Source organism: Macrobrachium rosenbergii, chromosome 22 (genome assembly GCF_040412425.1).
Source record: "Macrobrachium rosenbergii isolate ZJJX-2024 chromosome 22, ASM4041242v1, whole genome shotgun sequence".
Lineage (NCBI taxonomy): Eukaryota > Metazoa > Arthropoda > Malacostraca > Decapoda > Palaemonidae > Macrobrachium > Macrobrachium rosenbergii.
Genome location: NC_089762.1, coordinates 41,773,391 through 41,793,049, shown reverse-complemented (window position 1 = coordinate 41,793,049; position 19,659 = coordinate 41,773,391). Strand labels below are relative to the sequence as shown.

Here is a 19,659-nt window from a genome sequence, read left to right as displayed (position 1 = left end):
TACCAAAGTCAACATGCAATGGTGCAATCGAGAGAAACGAAAGAAAAAACTTAGGGAGTTTTACAGGATGCGCAGTGATCATGCGCAACAACACACGCGCATACATATATATTCATACATATACACACACACACATATATAACTATGGATGCTGCTGTAACTACGCATATTGATGTTCGTGATCTTATCAAAATCTTATCTACTACATCTTATGATTCACGTGATCTGTAAATTTAAGTGTGTGTGTGTGTGTGTGTGTGTGTGTGTGTGTGTGTGTGTGTGTGTGTGTGTGTGTGTGTGTGTGTGTGTGTGTGTGAGGATGTTTTGTACGTTAAAAGTTTAGTTAAACTGGGAAAATAAGTCTTTCCATTGTGTCACTGCCTAATGCCTTGGGTAACAAAAATTATATTTCTAATTCGTTCTTTATAATGAAATAACAGGTAATTCTGTAATTTTATTTTCCAAAGATCACACTGAAAATATAAACATATGCAGAAAAAGTATAAATACAAATACATCATATTCCCACACAACAAAAACAAGAACACAGTACGGGGCAAAGTATCATGAGTTGTTTTTGCGTATATCGTTACTTTTTTTTTTTTTTTTGTTAAACTTCTGCTCAAAAGAGTTTGTAAAAAGGACAGAACATTTCCGGGGGAGAAGACGAATCAACGAATTCCTCGGCAGAAAAATGAAATGGGATAAACCAAACAACAAACTTGAAGGCAAAAATTCATTCTACGATGTACAGAGAGAGAGAGAGAGAGAGAGAGAGAGAGAGAGAGAGAGAGAGAGAGAGAGAGAGAGAAAGCATGTGTGTGTGTGTGTGTGTGTGTGTGAGAGAGAGAGAGAGAGAGAGAGAGAGAGAGAGAGAGAGAGAGAGAGAGAGAGAGAGAGAGAGAATAAAAATACAGACGGAGAACAAAAGTCAAAGAGAGAGAGAGAGAGACTCTCTTTCCTGAGCATCAAAACCAAAACATTTCAGCATAAGGCGAAGCATTTCTCTTCGTTATTCTGAAATAAACTGCGAGCAAAAGTACCGTCCACAATTTCTCTTGCCACTAAAGCAGTGCACATGTAACGTTACTCAAAAATGCATGCTCTCTCTCTCTCTCTCTCTCTCTCTCTCTCTCTCTCTCTCTCTCTCTCGTATTCTCCCCCATAAAATGAAAACCGTAGCATAACCGAAGGGAGGCAAAATTCTCCAATGGGGAAGTTTTGAATTGCTAGTGAAAACATTATCTTTCCTGTGTTATTTGCCCTACGTTTTTATGTACGTATTCTTCGGGTAATTGCATACTATCATATAAATGGAAGTATCAGTTGAACGCAAGCAATTGTTATGTATGTATGTATGTATGTATGTATGTATGTATGTATGTATGTATGCATAATGCATTTATGAAGTGAAGCAGGATTGACATACATACTTTCATGAATTAGAACTGCAGATGTAATATATACAGTATATATATATATATATATATATATATATATATATATATATATATATATATATATATATATATATATATATATATATATATACATATACATATACATACATTATATCTACAGTTCTAATTCATGAAAGCATGCATGTCAGTCCTGCTTCCCCTTCATTCATAAATGCATGCATGCATACATTCATACATATATACACTCATAACTACTTGCATTCAACTGATACTTCCATTTATATGACAGTATACAATTACCGGAAGAATACGTACGTGCATACAATCCAGCGTAAATAACACAGGAGTACATACCTTAATCACAACAGAAAAACAGTAGAACTTCCACTCAAAAAGTACACACACACACCACAAACTGACCTTAAATTGTTTATATAACAGAGCCGAGAGACAACCAGAGGGAGGAAGACAGTCCACAAAAGGTGAAACTTTTGTGGCTGCAATGATTTAACATTTATACATTTATTCAGCCGATACGCACAAAAGAGCTCAGAATACAAAGGTGAGGAAATTCAAAATTCCCCTTTTTTCTCTTCGACCCTTTGTCTTCCACTGCATTTATACATTCTAAAGGTTTCATAGCAACTGTGGTAGTAGTAGTAGTAGTAGTAGTAGTAGTAGTAGTAGTAGTAGTAGTAGTAGTGGTGGTGGTGGTGGTGGTGTATAAAATCTGGAAAGTTCAAAATAAACTCAAACTAAAACAAAATAATGTATTCATTCCACACTCCTGTATAGCCAGATATGTGACTGCAATTAATATACAACTGAATACTGAATATTTAAGAAACGTATGTATGTATGCATGTATGTATTATATATATAATGTGCGCGTGTGTATGTATGCATGTATGTGTATATATAATGTATATGTGCGTGTGTGTCACTAAGTCCACCTCGGAAGGTGAGTGAAGACCAGGACTTTGAACAAGTACTTTCGTAGTTTATTATACATTTTCAAGTTCACACTGAGTACAAAAGAAGTTGACAGAGGTTTATATACAAAACCAGAAGGGGGGGGATTACAGTTTGTTAATCTGGGCAGCATGTTCTTTAAACAACAAAACCGGGACAAAAGATCATGGGATAATCCAGGGAGGAGATTAACAGTCCTGGTGGCAGTAGCTTCAATGGACAGTCTCCATAATTTTAAACTCCTCTTCCAAAAATTCAGGACTACAAAGTCTCCTGAATTTTTGGAAGAGGAGTTTTAAAAAATTAAATTATTGATAAAATAGGAGATTCATTATGTTACCCTCCATATTTTTTAGAACTTTGTAAAAAGAAGGCAAAAAGACATATTACAATCCAACCAGTGTCAACAAAGAACTTTAGAATATTCTCTGTTAACCATTTCACCCTGATTTCATTCCTGCAGAGCCCATTTTAAAAACTATTGATATTAACTTAGTATCTAAATATAATATTTTGATAAATAAACTAATTAATAATAGCCCACCCAATTCAAACAATATTGCAAAGAATGTAATAAGATTTATATTGGTCAAACATCAAAAGGACTAAAAGTAAGAAGCTTCCAACACAAATATGCCATTTCAAGAGGCTCATCAAATAATGGCATTGTGGATCATTGAACTGGGATAAGTCAACGGTTATCTACAAGGTCAACGACCATCGGAGAAGAAATCTGCTAGAGACTGTTCATTGAAGCTACTTCCACCAGGAATGTTAATCTCCACCCAGGATTATCCCTTGATCCTTTGTCCCTGTCTTTGATGTTTAAAGAACATGTTGCCCATATTAACAAACTGTAACCCCCTTCTGTATTTGTATATAAATCTCTGTCAACTTCTTTTGTATTCAATGTGAACTTGAAAATGTAGAATAAACTAAGAAAGTACTTGTTCAAAGTTTCTGTTTTCACCCACCTTCCAACGTGGACTTAGTGGTATTCCCAAGCACGCGTTCCTTCGTGCTGTACTGATATAGATATATATATATATATATATATATATATATATATATATATATATATATATATATATATATATATATATATATATATATATACACACATATATATAGTGTGTGTATAAACTTGTCTGCACCACAAACAATACATACATTGCCTACATCGCCTTAACAATTTATTTTTAATAAGAATATGTTCCCTACACTCTAACTTCTACTTAGTTCTCTGTATGTTAAAAAAAAGTCCGTTCCTATTGTTTTCCAGCATTACTGACCTCTGACAATGCGACGCGCGTTAAGTAAACATATAAACAGGGCTTTTCCCCTTCTTTGCTAAGAAAAATCAATACATTAGAATCCACCATGTTTCAAAGAAGGCCCGTTTAAGTTTTCTGCAATATAATGTCAGTGTCTTGTCCTCAAAAATAGTCATCTACCAAGTGAACTTCAAACTAAGCCCAGAGAGAGAGAGAGAGAGAGAGAGAGAGAGAGAGTGTACTATATGAACCCTTCGTCGCCGTCCAGCAATGTCTCAAAATGACAAAAGTAGCGGGAAGAAAAGTCTTTCCCCTCACTCCCCCAGGAGGAGGAGGAGGAGGAGGAGGAGGAGGAGGAGGAGGAGGAGGAGGAGGAAGGGCGATGACTCATATCCTTTGGGGAATTCGGAGCATCCACATTACATAACATCCACGGCACTATATTTTCCTTAATCTACTGTACAGGGAAATAAAATACATAAATAAAAAGGGTTATTATTATTATTATTATTATTATTATTATTATTATTATATTATTATTATTATTATTATTAGTCAAAAGATAAACCCCTATTCATCTGGAACAAGCTTACATGGGGCCACTGACTTGAAATTCAGCTTCCAAAGAATATAGTGTTCATTTGAGAGAAATGACACCATATTCTCTGGAAGCTTGAAACTCAGGTCAGTTTGGAAATTAATCTTTTTTCCCTTACGATGGCTGATATATCTTTATCATAAACAATTGCTATTTGGCAAGAGGAAATAGAAATATTAATATAACGAGAAAAATGCTTTAACCAACACAGATCACCTGAAGCCCCATAAGCAAGATATAAAGGAACAATACCGGTATCTGATTCCAAAAAAAAAAAAAAAAACACCACCAACTGTCAACAAATAAATAAAAACCTTTGTTTTTTGCGTACCATAACAGCAGCGAAAACTAGAGAGTCAATCTCTTACCCCAAAAGAATATGAGGAAAAATGACCCTCCATTACGAATAGATTGTCTCTTGATACACATTTATCACTCTTCGCCCTATTCCTGATTTCTAAAGGGTGCTCTAGTGACTTGTTTGTTTTCTCTTTATTTTCTCTCGACGCTTGTTTCCTCTTACCTTCTTTATCTACTTCTTGCCTTTCACTTCCATTACTCTTTCCACTGTTCCCTTTCTTTTATATCCTTCTCCCTATATTCATTACTAGGATTTCTTCCTTAATGATCTTTCTATACATCCGTTTACTTTATCACTGACGTTATTTCCTCCTTCCATCCTTACTCCAATTCCCCCTATTTCCGTCCAGTCTCTCTCTCTCTCTCTCTCTCTCTCTCTTCTTTGACTTTTCTTCCTCCCCTCTGTTCATTCCTTCAAGATCCCTGATTCATCCCGTGACCTCTCTCTCTCTCTCTCTCTCTCTCTCTCTCTCTCTCTCTCTCTCTCTCTCTCTCTCTCTCTCCCCTTCGCTTAGCCTTTTCCCTTTCTCCCTTCCCTTTTCCCCTCTTCTCATCTCTTTCTTACTTCCCTCCCTTTCCTCTCTCTCTCATCATCGAGAAGATCTTTTTACTGCTTGATTTATGTTCTTGGCCGGATGAAGAATTACAACATATTTCCCCTCCTAATAAACAAAATTAATGACTCAAATACGGATCGATGGTGGGCCAGTCTCTCTCTCTCTCTCTCTCTCTCTCTCTCTCTCTCTCTCTCTCTCTCTCTCTCTCTCTCTCTCTCACACACACACACACACACACAAACAAGCCTTAACTTCATCTCGTAGGGATGATCAAACCAATAGTCTTTATCCAGCCCAGGCCCAAATGAAACAATAAATACTTGGAGGTAGGTTTAATCTAAAAAGAGACAAGGCTTAAAAGGCAGACATTGTAAGTAAAAAAAAAAAAAAAAAAAAAAGCAGGAAGTGAATTCCGAAGGCTGGCAATTACTCATTACGATCCTCTGATGCTCACACCTGATTCGGCAGGCCTGACAATTTCCTAACGATCGATTTTTGGAATGGAGTTGCTAGCCCCATTCCTGTTGTCACAGGAACTTATTTGTCTCAAAGGTGTCTCAATTCTTCTGCGCCATTGCTTGGCACTCACCAGTGGTTGGTACCACATTCAAGTACTGACCAAAACTAGCAGTTTATCATCAATGTCTGGATACCCACTGGCATTCCCGAACAAAACTAGCAGTTTATCATCAATGTCTGGATACTCACTAGCAATCCCCATGCCAAGTTGTTCCCTATAACCCATGGCAGGTTTAAATTTAACTGCTCTGAGAAACAGCAAAGCTGCAAAACGCGTCCCAGAAAATTTATATAACACAAAACAAACCATTCGATCCCAGAAACAGTCGCCACAGGCAGCGAGGAAATGAGAAACAAAAACGGAGATACAGGACTAGGCACCTTGGACACCAGAAAAGTCCTACGAAATGGAAAGCATCCAAAAGGGGGGGGGGGAAATGAACTTCATCAACACCATTTATCGAAGACAAGAGAAAGGAAATAAGCTGCCAAAAACAAGCTCGGTTACTGGGCGGTAATGGGCTTTTCTTACCCTCTACAGAGGGTAACAGAAGCCATGTGTGTTTCTCGTTTATACGAGTCTTTAAGCCATCGAATCACGTGACACACGTGTCCTGACCAACCCATCTATAATCCCGAACTTGGCTGGAAAAATACAACACATACAAGCACAACCGGGCACAACATAACAGCCTTTTCATATCCTACACTATCCTACATTACACATGACAATTTAAATTTTTTTCTTGCAACCGTATTACAAGATGAATAAAATCAGAGTAAAAAAACTGTTGTTTTTATAAATCACATAACTGAGACTTTAGTTTCTTTTTATTTTCTCTAATTCATAAATTATCAAATCTTTTGATGTTAGATGACATCACGAAATCAAAGGTCAACTACCCAACACATCAGTAAATAAATAAATAAATAAATAAATAAATAAATAAATAAATATGTAAGTAGAGAGAACACCCCTCATTTTCTCAATGATAAACTACACACGACTGCACAATTATATATCAGCTAAAATGTACATATATATAAACTCAATCTAAATCATTTATATGATTCATCTAAAAATGCGTCAAAGCTTAAAATAAACGTGTAAGTAATATCATCAAATAAACTCCAAAAGGTTTCAGATATTTTAAAATAAGTTTATAACAAAAATCAGTGGAAAAAAATCATGATTGAATAAACTCGTCCTGAGACCACCACAGCAGCATCAGTGAGAGAGAGAGAGAGAGAGAGAGAGATACCATTAATTGGTTAAGGACGCAGGGCCACCGCTAATATAGTTACACTCAATAAAACACGCGGAACAACAGAGCCCCAAGGATAGGTGTATTTAAACGCATTTGAAGGTCCACAGAGAGAGAGAGAGAGAGAGAGAGAGAGAGAGAGAGAGAGAGAGAGAGTTTTTTTTTCTATAGGGCTGGCTCCATTTCATTCCTAATTGCTGCCTCTCAGGGGAGGAGGAGGAGGAGGAGGAGGAGGAGGAGGAGGAGGAGGAGGAGGAGGAGGAGGAGGAGGAGGAGGAGGAGGAGGAGGAAATTCAGTAGGGAATTTAATTGCGCTGCTCCAAAAAAGGCATTTCGCCTAAACAGCCCTACAGTATTAAAAGCCCATTTTCAGTAGGCCTATCTCCGAAGAGGCTTTGGCATAAAAGGATTAAGCCTATTCCCTTACCTAAGCAATAATATGTATACTTTGGGGAATCCAAACGGGATTACTCACGTTAAGTCCACACACTCTTACTTACCAATTTTAGCACGGAAGCGTGGAAATACTCACTCTTTTCTTACTTCTATTTTTTAAGGTAATTCGATTTATTGCGTCACAGCCAAAGCTTTTTAGCTCTCTCTCTCTCTCTCTCTGTTCTACTTCTGTTTTTTAAGGTAATTCGATTGATTACGTCAGAGCCAAACCTTTTAGCTCTCTCTCTCTCTCTCTTGTGGGACCTTCAAATCGTTGAAATTTCTGGCGTTGCAAAAAACGGTAGAAAAATATAACTACATTTTCTACGATATAACTTTAGCTGTTGCTAAAAAGGATTTATGTGTATACCTAAATAGATAAAGTAAGAGAGAGAGAGAGAGAGAGAGAGAGAGAGAGAGAGTCTACAAGAAAAGCAAACAGCTCACATCACGAGACATACCTTGACACAATAAAAAAAAAGAAAAAGGAAAAGAGGCAGCTAATAATAGCTCTAAATGGAAGCCCATCTTCTACGGAATATCAGGGCCCATAGTTATAAGGCTTCTAAGGTGCGTCATGTCACGTGACCCTTACTTCCTTCCTTTAAGTCATACAAGGTTAGGTTATATCCTCCTCTTCCTCCTCCTCCTCCTCCTCCTCCTCCTTCTTCTTCTTCTTCTTCTTCTTCTTCTTCTTCTTCTTCTTTTCTTTCCCTTTCTTCTTCTGCTTCTTCTCCTCTATCTCCTCCTCTTCTTGTTTTTCTTCCCCTCCATCTTCTTCTTTTTCCTTTCTCTCCTTTTCTTCTTCTGCTTCTTCTCCCTCTCCCTCAGCTTCTTCATATTTTTCTTACTCTCCTTCTCCTTACTTTCTCTCCTCTTCTGCTTCTTCTCCCTCTCCCTCCTCCTCTTATTATTTTTCTTCCTCTCCTCTTTCTTCCTTTCTATCCTCTTCTTCTGCTTCTTTTTCCTTTCTCTCCTCTTCTTCTTCTGCTTTCTCTCCCTCTTCTCCTTCTCCTTCTCTCCTGCTCCTTCTTTCTAAGCCTGTTAAGCCCAACGGCCAGAAATACAACCTGGTTAACAATGCACTTTCGCCTTCTCATCTACGGCAGCATTCTATGGCTACGACGGCATTCTATGGTTTTCCTCTGCTTACGCCAACGGAAAGGTAATCCCGAGGTAATCCCAAGGTAATCCCATAATGCAACTTCAAGTGCGTCTTTCTGGGCGATCGAAGATGGTGTCGCCTCAGCCGCGCCGAACTTAGCAGCGACCTCACGATATTTGGGTGTTTGGCTGACATTCTTTTGGGTTGTGGTTGTGGAAAGTAGGTCAAGGCGGGTCTTTGAAATGATTACGTTGTTGTTGCTATGGTGTTAAATATTTAGTGGAATTCTTAAGTGACTTTCAGATTTGTTTCCACCACTTTGTTACTGACAACACGAGACTCGACTGACAACTTTCATGCGAGAACGAAATACCACTAAAAAATAATAGTTGATGATGCGTCTATCCAACATAAAAACAATAATAATAATAATAATAATAATAATAATAATAATAATAATAATAATAATATTTCGCAACTGCTCATTCTGAGGGGATCCTGAGTAAGTCACGATGTCATCCAGTGACAATAACTGAATAAGTATATAGATAAATAGAAGATAGAAAAAAAGATCTCAGGTACTCTTAATAACACAAGATGATATATAATCACATTTTTTGCGGGGGAATTAGACTACTGTTATGGTTATTATCTAACACACAAATTCTAGTTATAATGCTTCTTCATAGAACAATTTATATGTATATTATATATATATATATATATATATATATATATATATATATATATATATATATATATATATATATATATATATATATACGTACATATGTTTCTGTGAAACGTTCCCATATATTCATTTCCACCATATATATATATATATATATATATATATATATATATATATATATATATATATATATATATATATATATATATATATATATATATATATATAATTACATAATTTAAATGACGTCTGTAGCCTAATTTTTATAGATAAAAAAAATGCCACGGCGCTGAGATATAAATATAGGCCTAAATACATAAACTACCGTAATGCCACACTAAATACTGTAATATATCCGGCCGCCCGCGCAAGACCAAGTTTGGATTAACAGCAACACGGGAGTAACCTGTCCCTGCAGACCTCAAAATGAAATTATAAAAAAAGATAAAAAAATACCAGGATCTCCATCCGCATTCCAAAGGTCCTGCTATAAACCAATCTCTCTCTCTCTCTCTCTCTCTCTCTCTCTCTCTCTCTCTCTCTCTCTCTCTCTCTCTCTCTCTCTCTCTCTCTCTATTACGTCGAAACATATTTTATTTTATTTGAAACTCGCTAACAAATCATATTTCTTAATCCAATTAATTTCGAAGGATTCAATTTTCTATCCCTAGGGGAAAAATGAAAAAATGCAGTTAATAAAATTCAAATTAAATAAAAGTATTCGTATACAAATATCCCAAGACCTGAGCTTTATATATATATATATATATTATATATATATACACACATATACATATGTATAAATAAACATATGTGCATATATATACTGTATATGTATATATCTATAGTTTTAATATTGTGAAAATATGTTTTATCATTATTATTATATAAAATAATCTTGGAGAGGGACACCATTATCGGCTTTATTTTTACTGTTATCTAATTTTAATATTATAAAAGTTTTATCATTCGATTATATAAAATTGCCAGTGGTAACAGTGGGGAAAGTTAAATTTGAAAGACAGTTGAAACATTATATGCCAGTGGTACAGTAAATTTATATATATATATATATATATATATATATATATATATATATATATATATATATATATATATATATATATATATATATATATATAATTATATGTTTTACTATGTGCACACAATACAATGTTTGTTACCTACATATACCCACTTAATGTAGTGAAATGCAAAATAAAGCACAATGCGTATAACTGACGCTTGGATACGCAACGCAAATATGCAAAAAGAAAAAAAAACAAAAAATGAAAAAACCTCTACCTCGTTACCATTAAAACGAGCTTGATATACGAGAGAGGACCGAGAGGCAGGTAAAGTGGCCCCGGTCAAAAGTTAATAAACGTTTACGGCAATGGACGTCGGGGAGAGAGAGAGAGAGAGAGAGAGAGAGAGAGAGAGAGAGAGAGAGAGAGAGAGAGAGAGAGAGAGAGAGAGTTTACTTTGCGAATTTCATCCTTTTATCCATTAGGCTTTTTTTTCTGTTACAGAGGCTATGGGGAATGGAAGAGAAAGATGGTGCTTATTTTTTATTTTTCTCTCCCTTTTCATGAAGTTCTAATGAAATACAAAAACATGAAATGAGACTTGAACGCAACAGTGAAGTTCTGATCTTCGATTCGTGATTTTGAAACAACCCGTTTGCATAAACATATTCCACAATAAATTTTTTAAAATTTAGGAGCCTGTTCTCCTCTTCAGAGCAAAGAGACCTCTCCCTCATCTTATTCTTCATCTTCAATAACAACTACGAAGAAACTTTTTTTTTTACCTCAATCACTAAAACGCCTCTTCTTCATATTTCTTAACTCCATATCAGGCGTTGAACATTACAAGGTCCTCTCGCCACAAAAAGAAAAAAATTTTTTTTTGTTTTTTTGTTTTTGTTTTTTGAGTTATAAACCATCAAAGTCTTGGAAATTCAACCTGCTCTATTTTCTTTATTTTTCCTGCTCTATTTTCTTTATTTTTCAAGATACAAAGTTGATTTTTGTATGAGATGAAGAATTTGCGATCAGGAATAGAATAACATGCTTAAAAAAATTATAGTTCAACCCCACCCTTTTTTTTTTTTTTTCAAAAAAAGGGGGGGATTATTTTAAAGCTGATCCAGCGGAAAACGTCATTTTCAAAAGGTTGGGGCGAGAGGACATTCTAATGCTGAACGCCTGATATTTAAAATTCAATGACATCTCGCAACATCCGGAAGAATAAGGCCATTTTTCCCATAATTACTGACTAAGCACTATCTCTTTTCTTAATATCCGTCATCCAGAAGCAAGCATTCACTTGAGAAACGTCAATGCTTCAGGTAAAGAGAGTAATTACCTTACAATAAAACCGCAACATTCTACGTGATGTAAGATGAAGTTTATTGCACAATTTTTTCTCCTCTAAAATACCTTCTCGTTAAAGTTTTTTTTTTTTTGACAGCTAATGTGTATGATTTATTACTGGCAACCCTACTGTTCCCATTAACAGTAATACTTGTTTTTATTTGCTTTCAGGCAATGTCCGATTTCAAAAGGTGACTTATACTGTATATTATATTATTACTTACAAACACTTTATCAAAAATCTTCCTCTTTCTAGGCAACATTTGCTTTAATAATACATTCAAGAATATACCAAAAATATCTTCGACGAATGTAAGTTTTTTTTTTTTACATATATCATTTTCCTTGTCATCATAATAACTGATTAACATTACCATTACTACCATACATAAGAACAATTGGCTGAACTGCAGTTTCACTTCATAGAGTTTGATATACAAAGAAGAACAAAACACAAGCACTACAAAGGTCAAAAGACTGAAACAACATACTACTATTACTAGTATAATCGTCCTTTCATAAATAAGGAAAACTGACTGAACTGTACAGTGTCATCTGATACAGTCTGATATATAATGAAAACAAAAACAAAAGCATTATCAGCAAGTTATATATATATATATATATATATATATATATATATATATATATATATATATATATATATATATATATATATATATATATATGTGTTGTAGTATTTAATGTATATCGAATTGTATCAGATGAAACTGTACAATTCAATCAACTGTCTGTATGTGTGAAATGATGATTACAATCAGTGACGCAGTTGTTTTAACCACGAGGAATGTGTGTGTAGACATACATACATACACACACACACACACATATATATATATATTATACATATATGCACATATATATGTATATTCCTTGCCGTTAAAACAACTGCATAACTGACTGTAGTCATTTCATACATACAGACAACTGACTGAATTGTAGTTTCATCTGACGCAGTTCGATATACAACAAATACCACAACACAAGCACTAAAAGGTTAGAAGAAAGCACAGACTGAAGCGACACACTGACAAGAACGTGAAGACAAATCCAGCCCCAGGTCACTCCAGCAATCCTCCCGAAATAGCCCGACTCTTATGAATTGTATATCGAGCCTTGGACGAGCGCACGCCCAAACACACTCACACACACATCATCGGCCTAATTAATTCAGCGCAGAGACCAATTAAGGCTATTTAGCGTCAGCCACGTCCATTTAAACAAAACCTATTCAGTTCATCAATGACAGGGGGAGAGGGAGACGGACACATTGCCGCTGAATAAACAGGATTGCGTTATGTTGCAGATCTTGATAATGCGGCAATGCTGCGAATAGTAAGGAAATACACACACATTATATATATATATATATATATATATATATATATATATATATATATATATATATATATATATATATATATGTATATATATATACATACACAATATATATATAAACATACACACAATATATATATATATATATATATACGTATATGTAATTATATTTGATTTTTAATTCATCTTACCTTCAAACAACATGAAACACTTCTCTGAATACCCGCTGAGTTGATGGTAATTGCATCACGTACCTGAAACAGAAGAAATATAATATTTAACAATCACTTTCGCATGCCTTAAAATAAGTTGTTTTTCTTAATAAAAATTCAATTTTGCAGCAAAACAACAACAACAATTTGGAACCCAGCAAAACACAGAAATTAACATTCTTTTAACACTTAGTTGAAAACAAAATTGCTGGACCGATTACTGTCAACAAAGACATTTAACACAGCATTTCCAGAAGTTAAACAAAAGCACACAGAAGAGAATTTAACAACAAAGAAGTTCAGAAAATGAAGATGTTAAATCTTAAAATTACGGAAAAAAATGTTTAGAAAATACAAGCAAAGCCTTGCAAAACCAACAATAATATTTAAGTTACGAACCCAAAACTTTAAACATACTTCAACGAGTCCTCTAAACAATGACCAAAAGTTTTTAATCAACATACAAGCTGACACGTCGATTTGTTTAGCTCAAAACTACGTCGAAAAAACTAAGCCCTTGCAAGGAGGAAAAATGCTTCTAGAAATATCAAGTTTCCCTGGCAAAAAAAGGAGAAACAAAAAGCATTAAACATTCACTAAATCAATTCATGCTTTATACAAACCAAATTTCACTCCACAGTGACGTCAATAAATCTATTATTATTATTATTATTCAGAAGATAAACCCTATTCATATGGAACAAGCCTACAGAGGCCATTGGCCTGAAATTCACGTTCATATTATATTTAAATTCATATATATCATATATATATAATATATATATATATATATATATATATATATATATATATATATATATATATATATATATATATATATATATATATATATATATTCAAATGGGTACCAGATTTCCAGTTATCAGCAATTCTGCAAGTCTTCTGACATAAAGCTGCTACCCTCTTACCCCTGACCATCCTAACTGCAATCCACCAAAGCTATCTAGCGACCAGGAACCTTACTCAATGAGTAGGTAAGAGATGTCACAATGGGTTTACAATAGGAAAAGGAGAATAAAATCCGAGATCAAAACATACCAGCAAAGATATTTGGCTATAAAAAAAACAACACCCTTGCATACTCATGTACTAATACAAACACTGCAGCGATGGACATAATTCTGATGAAATTACCAAACTCCTCTCTTTATTTTCATAAAGGGACCCATTTGAAGCAAGGGGTTTGAGTAACAGAGCCAAGATCAAAAGATAATAAAAGCACCATCGCGTCATTAAAGAAGGGTTGTGCATGAAGAGGAAGGTAGGGGTAAATAACAGAGAGAGAGAGAGAGAGAGAGAGAGAGAGAGAGAGAAGAGTGAGGTCGTTATGGAGAAAAAATAATATCTATATTGATAAGCTTTGCAAATCAATCAGTCTATTTTATGTTATATATATATATATATATATATATATATATATATATATATATATATATATATATATATATATATATATATATATATATATATATATATATATATATATATAGAGAGAGAGAGAGAGAGAGAGAGAGAGAGAGAGAGAGATAAGGCTACTGAAGACTTGTTATTTTCCCTAAGATTATGCCCCTACATATGTCCTTGCCAAAAGACTCGAATCTCTCTCTCTCTCTCTCTCTCTTAGTAACTATGCATGCATCCACCTAAACAAAAGAAAGTACCAAGATTAATGATATGTAAACAGCTTTGTCTTAACATATGATCCATATGAATGGGTTTCGTCTACTGAATAATATAATAATAATAATTTTGTATAAGGTCCACAATAATATGTCAATGGTACAATGTGAGACTTTATATAAAAATGTATACATTTTTATAAAGTCTCACATTCTACCATTGATATATTATTGTGAACCTTACACAAAATTACTCCTGTTCTCGACATTGAGAGTTTTAAACAATAATAATAATAATAACAACAACAAAACCTCATACTAGTTTAATTATTTCATGGGCCAATATTGCAAAGTATAAACTGCCAACATTCATCGACTGACCAGGAGAGCAAAAGTCGGTACTAGCATAAGACCAGCTCAATATAACAAAAAATATTTCTTCTTACTGCACAGCTCTGGCTAGAATAAAAAAGAAGAAAATCGGCCATTTTTCCAGAAAAATCATGCTCGGATTTACCCACCCGAATGAAAATGTCGTAGAAATTCTTTTTTCCCTACGACAAAAAAAAGTGTAAATATGTTCCTTTGGAATTACTGCTGAACTGATATTTTCTTTCCTTTTTCAATCCCTGATCCTTATCATCCAACCTTCCTTTTTCACATGGAATTTTTATCTAATTAGAAGATAGTTATCAGAAGTACGTCTTCTGTAAAAGCCATAAGTTTAAATTTAATATATATATACACACATATATACTGTATATATATATAAAATTTTGTCATGCCAATACTCAGCAAATAATTTCACTGCTTAAGACAACAAAAGAGACAAAATTTTTCAGGAAGGGACCTATCTGCTTCTGCCCTCGTCCGGGATCGAACTTGTGACTATCTGATAAAAGGAGACAGATACCACTTCACCAAGAGGTCCTAACCATCGTACATAATCCAAAATAATCATCATCTAGACAAAAAGTTTATTACAGAAAAACATAAATAAATAAACATGACGCCACGTGAATAACTGATAATCTGAACGAGGACAAAAACCTGTTAAATATTTTCGGCAGTTTTTTCCTTCACAAATGCTAGATAAGGGCCAGCACTGGCTCTTTATAAATTCAAGCGCTGATAATTCTTTTCTGGTGTCTCTAGGGATAAATAAAGAAATATGATGAAGAATGAGAAATGTGCATATTTAATACGGGACTCCGGTCGGCTATTTTCCAAAGAGAGAAAAAATAACTTTTACATTTTTCCCTAAAAAGTGTGAGAAAGAGTTATCTTTCCTTAATTATGAGCATGAATAATTTCTATTCAACTATGAGAGAGAGAGAGAGAGAGAGAGAGAGAGAGAGAGAGAGAGAGAGAGAGAGAGAGAGAGAGAGAGAGAGCTTTTGCTAAGCGAATCTATCCACAGTTGAAAATTACGTATAATACCCTTCTTATCTGAAGCACTATCACTTCCTTCAGTCTCTCTCTCTCTCTCTCTCTCTCTCTCTCTCTCATTTGGCTTGGCATTTTCTAAAATTCTCGGACTGGAAAAAAAATTCCCTCCCGCTGGGAGATCGAAGCCTGAAATTCTTTCTTTTGCTCCACCAATTTCACAAACAGGATGACTACTTTTCCTCAGACCATGAAGAAAAGGCACCGTTTGGTACTGATGACCGATTAAAGGCACAAAGAAACCTTTCTGTTGAAGAATCCATGAAATCTTTCTATTTACCTACATACGAACTCATGTGTAAAGAAAGGAAGGTTATAGTTATCCCCTTACGAAGGAGAAAAATAAAGTGCTGAAGCGCAGAGTAAGATTATAGGTTTCAATTACAAATAAATTTCTATTCATTCTAGTGAGTACACGGGAATGACGTCACTTCATAAGGACATAGCGGCTGCCACCTTCATCCGTGTTTTAATTGCGACTATGGCAACAGCAACTAAAGCAACAGCAACTATGGCAATAGTAACTATGGCAACTGCAACTAGGGTAGCTGCAACTATGGCTACTGCAACTATGCGATTGCAACTATAGCATTGCAACTATGGCAACTGCAACTATGCAACTGGAACTATGGCAATTGCAACTATGCAACTGCATCTATAGCAAAAGCCACTATAGCAGCTACAACTATGGCAATTGCAAATTGGCAACTGATACTACGGCAACTGCAATTATGGCAACTGCAACTATAACAACAGCAACTATAGCAACTCGACTTTCCTTCTATGCCTGTTCCGAAGACCTTGGATAGAACAATACAGGGAAGTACAAACCAAGGTCGGAATATTCTAAACCTATTGACAGAAGAAGAGCAGAGACAATCCCTATTAAAGTTAGCCTTACTAACAGCTTATTTGAGTCATAATATGGGGCTGACTTTCTACTTTGTATGCCTACTGTGTCCGTTTCAAGATTAGTTCTTGGTTGGTAACGTCAAAGTTGGGTTTGTCTTAATTAAGACGTCAATATGTTTCGTACCATTTTCCAGTAATAAACCCTTCCAAAATAACTGATCTCTTCTTTCTGTATTTCCCATTACCTTCTGTTACTTCCTTCCAATGAGCACCAAATTCTTCGGAAGCTTGAACTGAATTCAAATCAATGGCCCCTGTGGGCTTGCTCCATATGAATCGAGTTCATCTTCTGAATGATAATAATAATAATAATAATAATAATAATAATAATAATAATAATAATAATAATAATAATCTTTCCTGCCTTAGCAACTGATATTACATATCTTTTCTGCACCCCAGAGTTCTTGGGCTGTTGTATTACCAGGAGCTGGTTTATAATTTCATAACTTCAAAACATTTCCTTTCACCTTAATTGCTTCAGTAATCTTGCTCTTCCATTCACTAAAAATTTGTAGTAAAATCTGACAAACAAAAAATTAGGATTTCCCTTTTACTGTTACACCAATTTACAGGTTTTCGTTCTTTATGATGTCACTTCGTAAATGTCATCTTAAGTTTTCTATTCTGTAATACGTCAAGATCATGATATGATATGACCACGATATTCACCTAAGTGAATTATGATAAGACGCGCGCCTTCTTGACGGACCCACTTTTCGTAAGCAGCAGATTTGTACTGTTTGTCTGTACCTAACAATTACAAAGAGGCTTTGTGTACTAGCATGCTGTCAGGGGATTGTTGGGATTTCCAACACAAAGCTTCCTTACGTTCTCACTGAAACTTCAATGCCTTTGTTTGATAAAAACACGCGTGAACTGAATCCTAAAGTAGTCAAGAATTCTGTTTGATGAGGCATCTACTTCTATGACAATGTGTGATAAATATTACGGCATTTTTCTGGTGGAGTCCGGTACGTTTATATCAACAGAAACTGTGCCAATGTTTTTACGTTTATTTTGTGGAATTTTGGGTTCAAGTTTCATAACAAAAGTTCATTAATTCTAATATTTATTTTTTCTAATGGAATAAAGAATCAGAAATTTAAACACAGACATCTACAAGTAACAAAGATCAGGAGATATGAAGATATGAAAAAATAAAGTATGTAGTATATATCTAATATCTGAAATGCTTTTTATTCACTCAAATGAAGACGTTCGAAATTTGAATACAGATATCTTTAAGTTACAAGGATCAGGAAATTTAAATACAGATATCTCTCTGTTACAAAGATCAGGAAATTCGAATACAGATATCTGCGAGCTACAGAGATCAGGAAATAACAAGATACGAAAAAATTAAATATGCGGTATACACCGGTATATGCATACACACCCAATTATGTCCAGTATAACTGTTTGTGCCTGAACATACCACCAAAACACGGACACACAAGCGCGCGCGAGCGCGTACACAAACACGATAACATCTAATGACAGCGGTGCCGTGGTGGCTTCTGAAAACTAATTAAAGTACCAACGACGTCGAAGCCATTATATCTCATCTTGACACTAATAAGAAACTTTAATGCCATCGCCATAACATAAAAAAAAACGAAAGACAATTACTCTTCCGGGGTAACTCTGATGGTAAGCGAAGAAGCCTCGAGGGTTGAAATTAGAGGGATGATGGATGACGTGTACGTTGCTCATTAATAAGAATATGAAGAATGTGAAGAAAACAAAGAATGTGGTTCCCGTGGCTCAGTGGTTATCTCTTCTTCGCCTTGTCGGCTAGACACCCCGGGATCGATCCCAGACCACCAAGTGGGGGAAAATACTTGGGTTTCTGTTGATCGTGAAATCTGCACATAATTTTTCGTCCACTGTGGTAGGTCGCAGTCATCTAAACATTGAAATCTGTAGATGATTTATGGTCGACTGTGGTGGGTCGCAGCTATCTAAACAGTGAAATCTGTAGATGATTTATGGTTGACTGTGGTGGGCCGCAGTCATCTAAACACTTAAATCTGTACATGATTTATGGTCGAATGTGGTGGGTCGCAGCCATCTAAACACTTCTATCTGTATATGATTTATGGTCGACTGTAGTGGGTCGCAGCCAAGATGGAGATAGGCAACCCCGGGATCGATCCCAGACCACTAGGGAGGAGAGGGAATAATTTGGTTTTTTGTTAACTAAACAGTGAAACCTGTACTTGATTTCTGGTCGACTGCGTTGGGTCGCAGATAGGCTGGAGGTATAAATAGGGTAATCAAATAAATAAACAGATGAATAAATGAATGAATAAATAAGTATATATATGTAAAACCAAACAGGCTTAGAATCGGAAGGTTAACTATCTTGGATAATGGCAGCAAAACCTCATATGCCCGAATGAAGACAAGAATAGGAAGTGTGACGAATATTCTTACAAGGAAAACTCCCTCTGATCGAGACCAAGGTCCTTGAAAGGACCTCGATCAAGGTGTAATCAGAGCTGGCGTGTTG

General features: G+C 35.1%; 1 protein-coding gene across 12 annotated transcripts in view; it reads right to left on the bottom strand.

Annotated features, from left to right (window-relative positions):
* The window catches only part of LOC136850794 (tyrosine-protein kinase CSK-like), a 280,335-nt gene that overhangs the window by 122,186 nt on the left and 138,490 nt on the right, over positions 1-19,659 (bottom strand). Inside the window, exon 3 of one of the 12 annotated variants that reach the window (XM_067124794.1) lies at positions 13,126-13,188. The exons of the other annotated variants lie outside the window; for them this stretch is intronic. Coding sequence (XP_066980895.1) covers positions 13,126-13,188 — 63 coding nt within the window. The remainder of the gene's footprint in view (positions 1-13,125; positions 13,189-19,659) is intronic. 12 annotated transcript variants of the gene reach the window in all.